Genomic DNA, 17,746 nt, shown 5'->3' on the forward strand with positions numbered 1-17,746 from the left:
TTTTTCAGTGCACATGTTATAATGGATTAGTGGGATGCAGCCTTTGAAGTGAATTTAAGCAATTTCAAATATTCACCTTAGAAGATGGGGAAAGATGCTTTTAAAGATCCAGTAAAAGGTTGTTCTGTGCCATAGAATTATTTGAGTACATCTAAGCCACTTAGAATCCAAGTACTGAGCAAAAACAGACTTCATTCTCCGACTGAAGGAAATGAGAATTGAAATTTTGTTTGGGTTGTTTTATTCACATATAGTGAATGGGCCTTTTCCCCATTTTTTTCCTTTCCTTTTTCTTTCTGCTTTGGTAGTTTGTTGCAAAGAGAATTTATTATTATAATTTAACTTAAGCTTGATCCTAAAAGTGCCTATTATGCAGATACACAAACCACAGAGATACATAAATATATAGTAAAGAATGCCATCACAACATTACTTTGTTTGATCTGCTGCATTTAATGATCTTTGCATAAATTTTGCTATGCTCAATTTGGATAGCCAAATTCTGTGGCTATCCAAAAAGAATAACTATTGTTAAACTGATTGTGGTAGTAGTGAAGGTGCTGGCTAAGAAACCAGAAGATGGTGGATTCTAATCCTGTCTTGGACATGAATGCTGGCTGAGAGGCTTCAGGCCAATCACTCTGTCTCAGCCCAACCCACCTAACAGAATTGTTGTGGGGAAAATAGGAAGAGGAAAGAATAATAGGTATATTCGCCATCTTGAGTTACTTATAAAGTAATAAAGGTGCGAATAAAAAAAACCCTTAGAACTGAAAAGCCCAATCTGGACTGATTTAGCATTTAGTGAGTAACTGGAAGAGGTGAAAAAAACTGACATTTCTTCCTATTTCTAGTCATGTATGAGCAGATGTGGGGCTGTGGTCAGTTTATATGATTTCATATTCTCATTTCTGTCCTTAATTTTTCCCCCCCGAATAACAAAATCCTTTATTTATAGCATTAATTCCCTATGACTTAGCTGCAAATATTACAAAGAGGATTGTGATAGGATAGGATAGGATAGGATAGGATAGGATAGGATAGGATAGGATAGGATAGGAAAGGAAGAAAGAAAAAAAAGGAAAAGAAATGGAGACTACACAAAAACAAACTTGGGCACAAACAAGAAAACTTGTACCAATATTTAGCTCACACTGGGAATAATATAATCTATTATTTAATAACTCTTCCATTGTTCCCACTTTAATATAATTAAACATTATGATATATGTGAAGGTATCTCCTCAGGCGACTGAAGTGTAACAATTCATTGAAAACACACCTCCACAATGAACAAGCCTTAATGTATCATGTTGCTTTTTTATTATTAAGAACTCATTCTTCTTTAGATGGTGTAATATGCCAACTATTTTATGGTTCTTCTTGATTAGATAATTGTAACTATAGTAAAAATAAGTCCTATTCATTACCACTTTCATATTAGAAACAGGGAGAGGAATATAAAAAGGATGACGCCATTACATTGATCCATAAGCAAAAGCTAGAATCACTGTCCAGAGTACTTAATCATTTGGAATCCCAAAATCTTTACTATCACATATCCATGTGCTGAAGAGTCTGAACTAATTTGGATAAATTCTAACCTCTATATTAGGGTAATATATATTAATTTGAGGTCATGAAATAAAGTGCAAACTTTTAAAATTCTCCAGAATGCCTCAATCTAGAGTTTGAAAAGTGTATCTTGAATACAAGTCTAGGCCTAAAAGGGAATTTGGGAGTCTGATATGTTACACTATAGTACTTGGTGTTGGTAAGAAAGAGAAGTTTTGAGCTTGCATCTAAGACTCGTGCAAACCCTTTGATTTGAAGAAATTCTTTTTTTTGGAAATAGATATTCCAGTAGTTATTCTAATTGAGAAAGTTAGATCCTTTCTACATTAAGTAATTGGGACAATGGTTTTTTATAAGCCCACTGCTCAAAAATATGTTTTTTCTCTAGGTAAGGTAGCTCATGGAAGAAAAAAAAAGGAACTCGTGTCTTTTTGTCTCTGTAATCTTATAGTTCAAGAATATGTAGCATTTTTCAAGATAAAGCCTACCCTAATCCTTGAAGTAAGATTATGTGAACTGTACTTCCCTAATGTGGATTGAATCAGGACAAAAAATGGGCAAAAAACTAAACATGGTTTTGTTTGATTTCAGTGCCAGTCCAATTACATTTCTTTCATAGCCCAGTCATCTATCTTCCCTGCTATTGTACTGTTTTGCTGTTTTAGACATTTACTTCTGGTGATTTCAGTGGAGAAATTGGTTACTTAGGACCTGATTAAAGTTTATTTCCTCTATCTGCTGTTGGATACAGTTCCTAGGATTCATAATAAAGCTACTATTACATTCCCAAATGTTTCTCCCGCTTGAGTGTTTCAGAATTTCTCCCTTCCTTACATTCTGAATTGCAGAAAGAGACTGTAAGGTTATAAACTCTCATTGTTACACTCTCCAAAAACACATCAAGCAATCTCTTTGTATTTTCAACCTCTGAGACTTTGTAACTAACTTCCATGGTTGGGTTAAGCAACAACTGCAATTTAATTTAAAGACTTAAACTGAAGGGTTTTTAAAAATGATCCTTAATGCATAAAGCCATGTGGCTCTTAGGTTTCGAATGATTCATTAGCTCAGTCCCTCATCATGTTCTTCTGCTGCTTTATTACAACATTCCCCATTCCGGTCCCCTAAAGTCACATTTACCCGAGCACCTGGAAGCTGAGCAGTTCCTACCTGTTTTAATTTATTATCCGACACATAGACATTATTCCCAAAACACGGCTTGTATTTAATTTGAAGCAGTCCTTGTGTCCATAGCAAATCTATCTTGCTTTCAAATGCAAGAAATCAAGGGTAATTCTAGATAAACCCCTTTTCTGTTTCACATTTGCTTGCTGTTGTATTCAGATCATGATTTAATGTTATTAAATGAGCAGGCACTCTTTTTTTTGTGTGTGCTGGAGAGTTCCTTGCACTATAAGGATATCAAATCAGTCGATCCTAAAGGAAATCAATTCTGATTGTTCTTTGGAAAGACAGAAATTGAAGCTGAAGCTCCAATATTTTGGCCACCAAAGGAGAGGAGAGGACTCGTTCGAAAAGACCCTGAAGTAGGGAAAGATGGAAAGCAAAAGGAAAAGGGAACAGCAGAGGATCAGATAGATGTTAGACAGTTATTGATGCAATGAACAAGAATTTGAGCAAACTCCTGGAGACTGGGGAGGATGGCTTGCTATGGACTATGGAGTTGTGAAGAGTCGGACATGACTTGGCAACCGAACAAAGACAACAGTACTCCTTGTTTAAAAAAAAATAAGATGTTGATTTAGATGACCTGAATAATGATTTCCAGAAGTTGGGAGAATATAAAAATTGGCTGAGGTTTTAATGGAATGGTAGCAGAGACTTTGAAAAACAGACTTCAGAATGCAAAGTGTGTGCATTTAAATTTTTAAAAAAATATTGCAAGGATAAAGCAAGAGGTGAAAGAACCATCGTAAAAGTTTATCCTAAATTAAAAATGAGAATTTAGTCATGCCTTAGGGAGAGCTTTAGTTTTTTTCTTTGTTTTACTCCATTCCCAGATCTCCTTTGACACCTCTATCTTTGCTAATTTCTGGGGTAGAATTTACGATTGTGTTAATGTCCTAGGTCAGTATTTTTTTTCAGACAAAAAGACAGCCAAAGGTAATAGTTCTATTTTTTAAAAAACCAAAAACCTCTCTGAGCTTTTGGATATTTGATTTGGGAATTCCATCATCGTCACCTCAAGAATTGCAGCCACCTGGCACCCCTAGGCATGTTGTGGTCCTCTCTGCTTTATGCGCTCTGGCAATGAGTATCCACTATCCCCTGCCTCTTTTGCATGTCGCAGGGAAGGGTTTTGAGTAGCGCTTTCCCTGTTTTTGTAAAGCATGTGCCCGCTGGTTTTTCTGCCTTGCATGAGAGCTAGCAGTTGTGAAAAGCAATTCTGTAGTAATTGGGGGGAAGCAAATTAGCCACTAAGGGCAGCCTTCTGTTTTCTTGCCTGGAATGTAAAGCATCACTTGCCGATAAACGTTACTGGTTGCTATGGGCAGCTAGCAAACAACAACTGATGATTTGTGCCTGTTCTGTTTTCATTTGTAGGGAATCTGACTAAACATATGAAGTCAAAAGCCCACAGCAAAAAATGTCAGGAGATGGGTGTGTTGGCGTCTTCACCAGGGGAGCTGGAACCAGAGGAAGGTAAAGATTTGGGACTATGCTTTTGGGGAAATGGAACCTGATGCTCTCCACATGGCTGGGATTGAGTGCCCATGCCCAGGGGACGAATCAGGGAGTCTGGAGAGGACTCAGATGAGGGTCCTGTGTCCGATGCAGGGATGGGGCCAGGACCATCTGGGAATGGGGTGCTGCCTCTGGAGTCTCCAGAGTCTGGCAGCAGCAAGGCAGAGGAACCAGGGGAGCCTGTTCCCAATGTGTGTGTGCTCAGAGCTGCTAGAAGGCAAGAGCAGCTGAAACAAAAGGGGTGACTCGGGAGTAAGGCTTGGAGGTGATTGCCCCTCCCATAAGGGATAAAAGTCAGGCCAAGATGATGAAACCTTTGCAGGAAGTAAAGTAGTTCAATCAGTTCAGAGTCATCGTTGAAGCTCCTTGTACTTCAGTTGGTTTTTTTTTTACTTTGATTGGTTTCTTTTCTAGTTAATTGGATACTTCTGTTTTTGGCAGCACTTAGGGGACTGTTTGAGACTAATTCTGGCTGGGAATGAAAACAATTCCCAGCATTGCAATAAAATAGGTTTTGTTTTAAAAATACATTTGTGCATCATTATGGTTTATGAAGCCTGGGTCAGAACAGAGCATTTTATTCATTCATTCATTCATTTGTTTGTTTATTTATTTTGTCAAGCATGTATTAGATAACATGTATAAGTATAAACATGATTATGAATACATGAAATGGATACGAACAAAAAGGAAACATTAGGACAGGGACGGTAGGCATGTTGGTGTGCTTATGCACGCCCCTTACAGACCTCTTAGGAATGGGGTGAAGTGAACAGTAGACAGTCTGAGGTTAAAGTGTTTGGGGGTTTGGGGAAGAAACCAGAGTCAGGTAGTGTATTCCAGGCATTGACCACTCTGTTGCTCAAGTTGTATTTCCTGCAATCGAGTTTGGTGCGGTTTAACTTGAGTATGTATCTTGTGTATGCTTGTATTGTTGTGGTTGATGCTGAAGTAGTCATCGACAGGTATAGATAATAGATAGCATGACCCCGGCTGAGAGATTATGACAACTGTGGTGTGAATCATCTCAAGGGTCTTGGTTGCTCACCCCTAGATACCATTCTTGATGCTAAGTAGAGGTGCAGATCTGGGGGAACATTTGACTCCTGGTCTAATAAGTAGGTGGGAATTTCGCCATCATTACGAGAGCTTCTGTCTCCGCAGCACTGATTTTGTTTTTATTCTTTTCGAGTTGTCAGTCCTGATTTGAGATAGAGTGGGGGAAAGTGTGGCTTTTGAGCTGCATATGGCTCCTAGCTAAATTTCAACAATTATCTGTAAGAGATCAATTCAGGCCATCATTTCCCCAAGTTCTGTCTCTGCTTGGGAGAAGGAGAGGGGGGGGAGGGAGGGAGGGAGGGAGGGAGATAGATAGATAGATAGATAGATAGATAGATAGATAGATAGATAGATAGATAGATATTCTCTCTCCCCCCTCTCTCTCCCTCCCTCCTTCTGTCCCTCTCTCCATCCCTCTCCCCACCTCAATGTGTGGGTGTGTTTCCCTCTTTTTGCTTTGCAACAGGCAAAAAACAGTGTTTGGAAGCATTGGTGCCTTGCCAGAGTTTCACCCCTGGGGATGAAAGCACATGCAGGCAAGGGAGGGCGAGGGAGCGGTATTGTGTCAGTCACAAGGGAGGTGCACTCATATGTGTCAGCCATGGACATCTGCTCTGGCATCAAATTGCCGGAGGAGTTTTCGAGTCTGTTAGCTTACTCAGAATAACTGATGAGCTTCAAGGGAGCTTTTCCAGAATGGTTCTTTGCCTTTTAGATGAATTGCCTCTGGTTCGCTTTCAGGGGCATTCTGAGACATTGGGTAGCCCTGGCCAAACCATGATGTCAGATATATTCTAAGTTTTCAAAGGAGTAGACAAAGGGAATGAAAACAGATCTGTTGGCTTGACTGTTTGCTGGAAATTGTGATTTTGGCTGGTGCTGTAGAGAACTACAGGACAGTGAAGGCTGAAGCCAGGAGGGTCTGTGACAACTCACAATGGCCAGTGGGTGTGCCAGTGCAGCTTGTTCCGTGCCAACCCAGCCGTACTGAGTCATCATGTTATGACCTTTCTTGCCATAGTTGTTAACTGAATCATTGCAGTGGTTAAGTTAGTAACATGGTTGTTGAGTTAGATTAAATTAGCTTTATTGATTAGCCTATAAGGTAAAGGTAAAGGTTCCCCTCGCACATGTGTGCTAGACGTTTCTGGCTCTAGGGGGTGGTGCTCATCTCCTTTACAAAGTCGAAGAGCCAGCACTGTCCAAAGACGTCTCCGTGGTCATGTGGCCGGCAGGACTAAACGCTGAAGGCGCATGGAACACTGTTACCTTCCCACCAAAGGTGGTCCCTATTTTTCTACTTGCATTTTTACATACTTTTGAACTGCTAGGTTGGCAGAAGCTGGGACAAGTAACGGGAGCTCACTCCGTTACGTGGCGCTAGGGATTCGAACCGCTGAACTGCTGACCTTTCTGATCGACAAGCTCAGTATTTTAGCCACTGAACCACCACGTCCCTTTGATTAGCCAATAGGCCACATCAAAATACAAGGTTCAAACGTGTATTACCAATAAGATCTTATAAAAACCATTTAAGATAAGAATAGGGTAAAGTGCAATAATCATGAGTTAAAACACAATAATTAAGGCATAAAATATATTAAATAGAATAAAATGACATACAATTATATTTCTGTATCACCCTTACAACCTACCCCAATCAGGCCCACATATGCCGATCTCTGTCGGACCATTTTAGTCACAAAATGGTGCTGTATTAACTGTCTTTTTCACATTCTGGCCACACATGAGGTATGTTGTTTTAATCTGGGCCTTGGTTGTTAAGTGAATCTGGCTTCTCTATTGACTCTGCTTGTCAGAAGTTTTCAAAAGGTGATTGCATGACCCCAGGACACTGCAACCATCATAAACAAGAGTCAGTTGCCAAGGATCTGAGTTTTAATCACGTGATTATGGGGATGCTGCAATGGTCGTAAGTGTGAAAAAATGGTCATATGCTACTTTTTCAGTGCCACTGTAACTTTGAATAGTCACTAAATGAACTGTTGTAAATTGAGGACTACTTGTGTAGGATAAGACACTTTGTAGAGAGAGATCAAAACTTGAAAGAATGAGTTTCATGAGACCTATTAAACAGTGAAGAAATCTGCTTTCTGAAGTTATGGTTGCTCCATCAAGGTTAGATGAACATTTGTTTGGGGTGGTCTGAGGATTTCTGCTTGGGCCGTGAATGGATTAGAATTAGATTAGATTAGAATAGAATAGAATAGAATAGAATAGAATAGAATAGAATAGAATAGAATAGAATAGAATAGAATAGAATAACAGAGTTGGAAAGGACCTTGGAGGTCTTCTAGTCCAACCCCCTGCCTAAGAAGGAAATCCTACACCACTTCAGACAAATGGTTATCCAATCTCTTCTTAAAACCTCCCAGTGTTGGAGCATTTACAACTTCTGGAGGCAAGTTGTTCCACTGATTAATTGTTCTAACTGTCAGGAAATTTCTCCTTAGTTCTAGTGTTCTAATGTTTCTTCCAGTCCTAGGATTCTGTTATTTCATTCCTTTAAATAAATGTTGACCCATTTGCTACATTTCTTCATTAAAACTATTTAATTCCTGCTCCCCTCCCTACCTCCATCCACACCTCCCTTTTTGAAATATCTCCACCTGACTGGTCTTCCCACAACAGCTTAGTTTGCCTTCCATGTAATATATTATTTATTTCTGTTGGGGAGTAATGTTCCAAAGAATGACAGGCTCATAAATCAGCCCTCTGTTATGTAGATAAATAAGTGAAATGCCCCAAGAGTGAAATGATATGAAAAACACCCTAGTAGAGAAAACCTGGATATCTGAAAATTCTTGGTGGATACTGATCCAATCCTAATCCGCTGTATTCTTTGACGGCCTGGTTTCCTTTTATCACTAACTCTTCCACTGGAGAACATATTTACCCCCCAAAAAATTAGTTTTTCAGAGACTATTGAAAATGGAACGGTTTCAGATAGCTTATGGGAATTTATACAACCAATTGAATGTTTGTTGTAATATATAAATATTTTACTTCATTAGCCTCTCATCTCAAATATTTTAATTGCCTTCAGTTGTCTTTTGTTGTGAACTGCCAAGAGACTTCATTGTTATAATTTGCAAATTGATTGAGTGAATGGATAAACAAAATTCTATCTCAATTTTCCATGATATTCCAGGAAGTAGGAAGCTTTGAATTGTGTCTATTAAAGCCTCATTTGACCCTCCTTGAACTAACTACAGACATGTTTATTTTCTCTGCTTCCACCCAGCAGGAATGGGAAAGGGAAGATGGAGAAAAGCCCATAATAATAAGTGTCCTTTATAGGTAAAATCCGTATTAGTGGCAGAAGCAGTATCTTAGTTCTTAGATTGTGCTGAAAACAATCTGAGATGGACTGGCACTTTTAATGAAATTTACATTTCTAATTTCCTTTGAAGTACGCTTCCTCATTAACACAGAACATTGTGGAGTTCCCTCCAATTATCGCCCAGGCGTTGTTTGTCCTGATATTTCTACATATGTGTGTATATGAATATGTGTACATGTATTATGTATCCTAGGGACGCGGTGGCTCAGTGGCTAAGATGCTGAGCTTGTCAATCAGAAAGGTCAGCTGTTTGGTGGTTCGAATCCTTAGCGCTGTGTAATGGAGTGAGCTCCCGTTATTAGTTGCCCCAGCTTCTGCCAACCTAGCAGTTGGAAATATTTTATTTCGTTACTCTCTCATCACAAACATTTTAATTGCCTTCAGTTGTCTTTTGTTGTGAACCTCCAAGAGACTTAATTGTTATAATTTACAAATTGATTGAGTGAATGGATAAACAAAATTCTATCTCAATTTTCCATGATGAATGCAAGTAGAAAAATAGGGACCACTTTGGTGGGAAGGGAACAGCGTTCTGTGCGCCTTCTGTGTTTAGTCCTGCCGGCCACATGACCACGGAGACGTCTTCGGACAGCGCTGGCTCTTCGGCTTTGTAACGGAGATGAGCAGCGCCCCCTAGAGCCAGAAACGACTAGCCCGTATGTGTGAGGGGAACCTTTACCTTTACCATGATGTATCCTTGTCTGATAAATTATTCTGCTCTGCTTCCACCTTTTAGGAACCACTGAAGATCTCTTCCAAGATTCAGAAGGACTGGAGGGATCTGAGTTACCCGAACACCAGTTTTCAGACTTGGAAGAGTCCGATGACGATGACGACAATGATGAAGAAGAGGAGGAGGAGGAGGAGGACGAGGAAGAGGAGGAAGAGGAAAACCAAGAGGAATCACCTGGAAAGCCTTCTGAAACAAAGAACACGTCTCTTCCAGGGAACTCTCCAAGACGTTCTCTCTCTTCCCAGGAGAAAGGCACCAAGACAACCTTGTCCACAGTGGAAGATGTTCCCTCTGGTAATGAGCATACTGTTTGGTGTTCTCAGACTGCCTCCTTAGAGCCTGAAATGAAATGGTCAGCTGACAGCTGTGAAGTTGCTGTGTGCCACAGCTTGTTAAGACTTCATCGGCCAGCTCTGTCCTCCAGTGCGCTCTCAACTTCAGCAGAGAAGGAACCTGTTAGAAGACCGCAGATGCTCTTAGCAATGGATTTGTCAGTCTCCAAAGATATCACACCTAGAAGGAAGAGTTCCCCAAGCAAGGACACTGGGGTTAGCAGTGGTGGAAACAACCGGTCCTCGGCTCGAAAGCATCTGTTAACCAAAAATGAAACTTCACCAAAAAGATTGTCGCACACGGGAGAAACGCCTTCCGGTCACCAAGCTCTGAGAGAGTCATTTGTCCTCTGTAATTCATCGCCAAGACTTGAGATCTCATCAAGCAGATACTTCTCTTCAAAGAGGGAGCTCTTGTCCCCCTTATACCTTCCACCAGCAAGAGGGGTTTCTCCAGTGAGATATGTCTCTCCAAACAGGGAAATGTCATCATCTAGATACTTATCTCTGAAGAAAACGCTGTCCCAGAGCTATTCAGAGCCACCTTCACGTTATCCATCCCCAGGAAGAGAGGAGATGCCTTCTCATAGCCAAGTGGCAGTAGATGAAAAAGTACAAAACTTACGTAAAACTCCGCGTGGAACATCATCTTCAGTGCCTCTACCTCACAGGTCCTTCGACAAAGATACGGAGCTGCATGAAGACCCTAAACTGGTAAGCTGTGCTCAGAGATGGGTAACATATGGTGTTCCAGATGTTTTTTTTTTTCACTGCAATGTCTATTGTCTCACGTCATTGGCCATGCGGAAGGTCCCTCTATTGCCAATCCCTGTTTTTTGCACCCTTGCTTTACAAATGGTGGGGTCAGGAACTTTGGAAATGGATATTGCCCGGGTTAACATCAAGAGCTAATCCTTTTCATGATGTGTTCTTTTGAGGTGTGCATTTTAGTTTTGCTATGTTTTAATACAGAGCAAAGAAAGAGAGAAGGATGCAGTGGACCAGTTGCAATGGAATATGTTCTTTTAATGTGTCCTCTTTGAGTCACCTTTTTTTATTATATTATTATTAATATAATAATAATAATAATAATAATAATAATAATAATAATAATAATAATAATAATAATAATAATAATAATAATAATAATCTCCTTATTAAAGTAAGGCAGTGTTTTGTGTCCACACCTGTATGCTCCCACCTTAAGAGTTGACTTTCTATATGCCTCTTGTCGTTGCAGAAGACAGAGTCCAGGAACCCAACAGTTTCACCCGGCATCATTCCACATCTCTATTTCAGACCTTTGCAGTCGCTCCACCAAGTACCCATTCGCGCTGCAGGTCGAGTGGAAGACCATATTTTCAGTCATCTCCCTTTGCACTCCCAGCAATTACCCAGGAGCCCTTGCCCGATGATCCCCATTGGGGGCATCCAAATGGTCCAGGCGAGACCCAGCACCCATCCCAGCTTGGGGCACGGATCGGTGATGTCCCTGCAGGCCAGCTACTTTGAACTCGGCGGTAGCGCTCCCGGATTCAGCCCAAGGAAAGCCAGGGGCAAAGAACTTCCAAACAGACACGAAGCTCCTTCTTCGTCGGCCACATCGCCACTTCGAAGCGGCATCTGCGCGGAAGGGAAAGCAAGGACTAGCGAGCTTCAGCAAACGCGATCCAAGGAGGAGGGATACAGGGTAAAAACGTGTAGTTCAGGAGAGCAGGAGAGCTGTTTGGCCACCCCGATGAGTTCTTGCTCAAAGGGGGAGCCTTCTCCAAAGCCTTTGGCTCTTGGGGAAGAAGGACCCTTCACCAAGAAGGGGAAGAAATACGGCGGCAGCTCGTGCACTACTTTCAAATCCACCTGTGCTTTTATTTCAAGCCTCCCCACGCAGTCACTAGACCGAAGCAGCAGCATGGGCTGCTTGTTGGAACATTCATCCAGCCAGTCCTCTCCCCAGCTCTCCCCCAGGAGAAGGAACCTGTCAGGAGAGCCGGCCCCGCAAGCAGGGGCCTATAGGAGAAAAAGTCCATCCTTGGAACATGCTGCAGGCTTCGGTTTAGCTCAAAGCCGAGTGGAGAGCAGTACAGGAAAGACTTAAGTCCTTGCTGTGTCCTGTCAACAATTTGTCAGATGTTAAACAACAGACCTTGGTCAGTGCTATTTTGGTTTTAGCATAATTGTTGCTAAAGGAAGGTCTCTGGTGTAGGGAAAAAAAATCATACCCTCTCCCTCCCCTCCATTTTACTTTTACATTTACTTGTGCCTTTATCAATGCCCCCCCTTTTTTGTTGTGGTTGCTTGACATGCACACACACACACACACACACACACACACAAACTGAAGCTTACAAGTGTTTTTACTACTCTTGAAAAGGAGCCTATCCACCCATGCCCCTCCATCGCCATTAACCAAGTCTGTTCCAACAGGCGCTGATAAAATGCAGACAGGAAAGAATCGAGAATTTTTGTTTTTTTCCAAAGGATGCACTGAAAACTTCTAGGAAAATGGATGCCTCTTCAGAGATACTGTTTAAAGAAAAAGAAAAAAAAAAAGATCTGCTCCCCTGTACAGAAGTTATAACCCTCCACCCCTATTTATTACATGCTTTATTTAATATGTGGTGAAGTGCTTGTTATTTTATAATGGTTCTTTTTTATGATTATTATTATTATTATTTGCATTATTCTGGTTGCCTGTAAATGTGCTTTAAGGACAGCTGTGACTGTTCTGATTGGGGGAGGGAGGGGAAGAAGTGTTTACCCTTGAATTGTTGATGAAATTAGCACTTACTTTTGGGAAGGTATTAATGGCAGTGAAAATAATTCTGCCTGCCTGCCCTAAAAATTGGGGGTGGGTGGGTGGGAGTTTGGCGATCTCAGCAGGTGCCTCCCTAAATACAACCCACAAAAGCACTTTTTCTTAAAAAAAAAAAAAAAGAGACACACAAGACATATGAAGGGTGAGCCCCTTTTTAAGAAAATAAAATAAATTGGAAGGAAATAGAAATATATTGAATGTAAAAAAACAAATGTTCTGAGAATGGTGTGGATCTGTTCTTATCTGGCAGCCATTCTTGCTTTAATGCTGACATTCCATGTTGCTGCTGCTGCTGCTGCTTAAATCCATGTGCACACAATCCTTATAAAGGGTGCTTTTTTTGTTTTTACACCCAGCCATGAAAGTTGGCTGGTAAACGTCGGCTGAGACTTAGTCGAGAATCCTTTTTTTTTTTTTTTTTGTGCTTTTCTTTTCTTCTTCTTCTGCTCTCGAGATCTCTCGGTGTTCGACAAATGAGCTCTCACAGATGAGAGACCTAACCTCAGATTTGGAAATAGGTCTCTCCTTTTTATAAAATATTTCCCCAAGTTTCTTATACCAAAAATAACAGTAATAATAATAATAATTAATAACATCCGGATGGGACCCATTTTCGTTTCTGAAAACTAGTGCAGAGAACAAAGAAATCTTTAGTTTCCAACTTACAACAGATTCCATTGGAGCTTCTACTGCACAAAAGGACCCACGATGGGTGTTGAACCAGGACTTCAGCAATGGTGCAAGCCATTAGCAATGGAACTTCTCACCAGTCCAGGTTAAGTGCATGCTTGTGCTTCCATCTGTCCCTGCTAGAGTTCTGTTCCTGATTGCACAATATGTTTGTCCCAATTAGATTGTCTCCCTCTAAAAGACGATATTGCTTAACTGGAGGCCCTCCAAAGAGGTTGGATTTCGACCTATGTGCAGATAGTCCTCGACTTATGACCACGAATTGAGCCCAGAGTTTCTGTGCTCAGCGAGACACATTCATTAAATGAGGCTTGTTCCATTTTACGACCTTTCTTGCTGCTGCTGTTAAGTGAATCGCTGCAGCTGTCAAGTGAGTGACACTGTGATGACCCGGAGTATAACACAAACGTAACAAAATCCAAAACGTAAATAAATGTCCTTGAATGCCTCCAACTTGGCCCCACTGTTCAATAATTCTCAGTTGGAGATAAAACGTATTCAAAAATAGTCTTCAAAAGAAAGCAATACAGTCCGAACTTAATGAGCAGATAGAGATGAAATAAAAAACTAAAACAAACTACAATGAAGGAATTTCCACAATGGACCAGGATTACCAACTTCAAGGAGATAACAAGGCACAGTCTGTTGGAAGGATGCCAACCAAGATAACTTCAGCCCAAAATAACACACTTTGCTTCTGGCAATGCTGTGTTTTAACCATCTCTCTTATATACTAGTCTCCCCAGCTGCAACCAATGAGGGGGATCATGGCCACTTCCTCTCTCATGAGCCAAGTTGTTTCCTTCTCCATTCCTCCCTGCATATCCTAGGATGGAGAGGGGATGGGCCTGGTTCTTCCTCTGACTGCCCAGATGGCTTCTGCCCTTCCCCAGCCTCCTCCACAACCTCCAGAGCCACACCTCCTCTCCCTGTCGGCTGTTCCTCCTCTCCCTCAAAGTCCGACTCTAACAAGGGCATGACAGACACGGTTGTTAAGTAAATCTGGCTTCCCTGTTGACTTTGCTTGTCAGAAGGTCGCAAAAGGGGAATCACGTGACTCCGGGACACTGCCGCCATCGTAAATGTGAGTCCATTGCCAAGCATCTGAATCTTGATCAGGTGACCGTGGGGGATGCTGCAGTGTTCCCAAGAGTGAAAAGTGGCCATAAGTCACTTTTTCCCAGCGCTGTTGCAACTTCAAGTGGTCACTAAACAAATGGTTGTAAGTCGAGGACTAGCTATAATCTCAAACCAGCAGGGCCAACCAGCGAGATGGGAGACCATAAAAACTGAAAACAGCATTACTTGAAGTCCTCATACTACGTAGGAAAAATATTCGGATGAAACAAAGAAAGCAGGAAATTTTAAGTTCTTTTAATGTGGTTTTTGCCTATTTTTTCCACCCAGCTTTTTGAATCAATGCAAACCCCCCCCCCCCCAATGAGGTAGAAGGGCCAAATTTCACATCTACGTGATGCAGTGGTGAATATTTAGCCAGATATTTTTTGTTTAAAAAAGAGCAGTTTTAAGAAGTGCCCGCCCGACCGCTTACCAACTGGTGCCACATACCAATCATGCCAGTGTCATGCAATTCTGCCTTGTTCGTACCATTTTAAAAGTGCAACTGTTCAAAAGAAGTGTTTACTCTGGTAAGAGCCTGTGCTCAGCATTTATTTGAAGAGTCTGTATGGAGTCTGTACAAATGCTTTGCAAAATGAAGCCAGCCTCCCTTCCTCCCTACTCACCAGCCTTGCAAACAGATCCACAAATGTTTATCCAGTGGACCAGTTCAGAACTCTCTGAGGTGTTCTGAATTTACTGTGTGCATCCTCTCTCATTTCCCCCCAAACAGGAAAAGAGGAAGAAAAATCCTGAATGAATTAAGCTGGCTTGATAAAGCCATGGATGGTTGGGTTTTGCATAGATGACGAACACAGGATGGGGTTAAATCATCTTTTGAGGTGTATCGTTTTCTGTATTGTATGAAGGGATTTATGAAAACAGGATGTTTTAGGCCTTTTTTTTGTTTGGCTGGTTTTGTGTGCGTTGAGTCAAGGTCACATTGACATTGTGATATGAAAGCAACCAAACCAACCCTGGAATTGCAGAAAAACTCCACGAGAAGTCTTCAACCTTTTTCCCTTTGTTTACTTCTCCTTCCGATGCCTCTTTGGGGGGTGAGGGCGCTGTTGTGTTTGCACTGGAATCCAGCATCTATAGCAAGACTTTGAAGGGCGGGGGGGGGGTCTCTTTTGGTTTTCTCCTGGGACAGATCATGGGGTACAAACATCTACTACTGGATTAACTAGAAGAGAGCAAACCAACAGAAAACGGCACTACCTTGTATTGACTTCAGAAGATTCCCTAGAACCCTGTCCAGCACTGAAGAAGCAATCCTTCGATCATCATCTCTGTGTGGCAACTGCTGGACAACAGTATTTCATCTCCACCAAGGCTTTGAATTCCTGGGTCGTTTATTTTCCTTCCTCCTTCCCCAGTTGGCTTTCCATGCAGCTCTTTATGGACCAAATGGTTTTCAGTATTGTAAGTGTACATGAGCCATTATTGGACAAGCTCATGTCTTTGATCCATTCATGCTTTAACTGTGTCTGATTTCATTTGGGGCTAGATCAAATGCACCATAACGCTCAGGGTTTTTTCTGTTTTCCTGGCTTTTCCCTGTTTCCACCTCCTTTCCATTTAGACGCAGTGGGAGGCGCATTTCTTTTGCCTTGCAACGGATTCTATGATTTGTGGTGGATTCCCAGAGGTAACATTAATCATTAGGGTGTGATTATTATTTTTCTACTTCTGATGCTCTTCTGCCTTCCTTCAGCGCTCTGCAGATGGAAGTAATTTTTTGTCCACCGATAGGAGGCTTGGTCTTACCACTGTATATATTGGTATGCTGCTTGTGAGGGCATTTTAGTTTGGGAAGGCGGGTCCTGAGATGTCTTATTGGGACCACAATGCTCCTAGCATAGACGGAATAGCAGAAGACCCAACACACTATGCAATGCATTGTAATTTTGTGATACCTGGTCTTGCATTTTAGAAGGCTCTACTTGAATTCCTCCTTTTCATTTCCTGATTGAGAACTTAATGTTTGCCTAGATCCCAGATATCTCTATCAGCATACCTGCCAGCAGCCCCACTTTGACCTTAGCATGGCATAGTGTATATATCATACAGTTGCTTTGGGCTTTAGCTCCTGTGAGCTCTAGCTTGCATGGCCAGAAGTGGGGATCTGTTAAGGCTTGTTGTAATCTTAAATACCTAAAGGCCACCAAGTTGTGACCTCTTGTTTGATAAGCCTTCTTTTGCATAATGAGTGTCCATTGTAAATACAGAAGCAGATCTTGGCTTGACTTGTTTGCTAATGGAGTTCTCATTTTCCTAATACGATCCGTGATGGCGCAGTGGTTAGAATGCAGTATTGCAGCCTATTTCTGCCAACTGCCAGCAGTTCGATCCTCACCGGCTCAAGGTTGACTCAGCCTTCCATCCTTCTGAGGTGGATAAAATGAGGACCCGGATTGTTGGGGGCAAGAGGCTGACTCTGTAAACTGCTGTAAAGTGAGGGCTGTAAAGCAATTTAAAGCGGTATATTAGTCTTAAGTGCTATGGCTATTTAATCGTGGGCCAACTAATGTGATATAGGAAAAACAAATGAGAGCAGTCGGCTCCCGTCCCTTTTTTCTTTCTTTTGCCAGCCATGTAACCTTCTGGGTCTCTAGGGCATTTCTTGTTGGCCAACTGAGTGCATCAGTTGGCCAGATGGAGTTAGCTTTCCTGAAGGCAAGCTACTCAACACAATAAGGGCTCAAATTGTATGGTGCTGAGCACTCTAGGCAGACCTAGCAAAGCCTTAAGAAAGTGCTTCACTGGGAGCACTTAAAATCACCCCATTAAAAGTCAAAGTACTGGGTCAATCATGACATTGTGGTGCTATAAGGAGATTTAGGAGGCATGGCTAGGTGGCCCTTATCCTCTCAGAGTAGGAAAATTGATCAGAATGTCATTGCTATGAACAACCTCTTTTTAGAGGTAAATCCTCCCCCCCAAAAGTTCATGTATCCTTAGATTTATTTCAGAGTAAATATCTGAGTTATAATACTGTTCATTTCATACATAAGATTTGTCGATAAAATGAAGTTTAGGGAATCTTTTTGATGCTCAACAATCAAGCCAGTTTTGAGCTCAAGACAGCTCTCCACTGTTGAGGCAGGCCATTTTAACCTGTTCTCAATTTGAAATGAATTGATACTTTTGGGGCATCCCTAATTTATGCAATCGAACAGATTCTGTGGAATATTTCTTGACTTTCCACACACACACACACACACACACAAAACCCTCCAGCTTTCAGTTGAAAAAAGAAAGAAGAATTGTTTGCAAAACTTTGCAAAACTCTTTATATTTAATTAGTGGGTTTCATTAGTGCGCAGGGTTGATATTTGTGTTCTAGCTCA

General features: G+C 41.4%; 1 protein-coding gene across 3 annotated transcripts in view; it reads left to right on the plus strand.

The window, feature by feature from the left end:
• Positions 1–13,138, plus strand: part of HIVEP3 (HIVEP zinc finger 3) — a 213,420-nt gene extending 200,282 nt beyond the window's left edge. For all 3 annotated transcript variants that reach the window (XM_087970826.1, XM_087970825.1, XM_087970827.1), the window contains exons 8-10: positions 4,141–4,239; positions 9,441–10,483; positions 11,010–13,138. In XM_087970826.1, the coding sequence (XP_087826952.1) occupies positions 4,141–4,239; positions 9,441–10,483; positions 11,010–11,864 (1,997 nt within the window). In that variant the 3' untranslated portion in view covers positions 11,865–13,138. The remainder of the gene's footprint in view (positions 1–4,140; positions 4,240–9,440; positions 10,484–11,009) is intronic.
• The last annotated feature ends 4,608 nt before the right edge of the window (positions 13,139–17,746 follow it).

Source organism: Notechis scutatus, chromosome 8 (genome assembly GCF_049901735.1).
Source record: "Notechis scutatus isolate UNSWTSFEM ecotype Mainland chromosome 8, rNotScu1.2, whole genome shotgun sequence".
NCBI lineage: Eukaryota > Metazoa > Chordata > Lepidosauria > Squamata > Elapidae > Notechis > Notechis scutatus.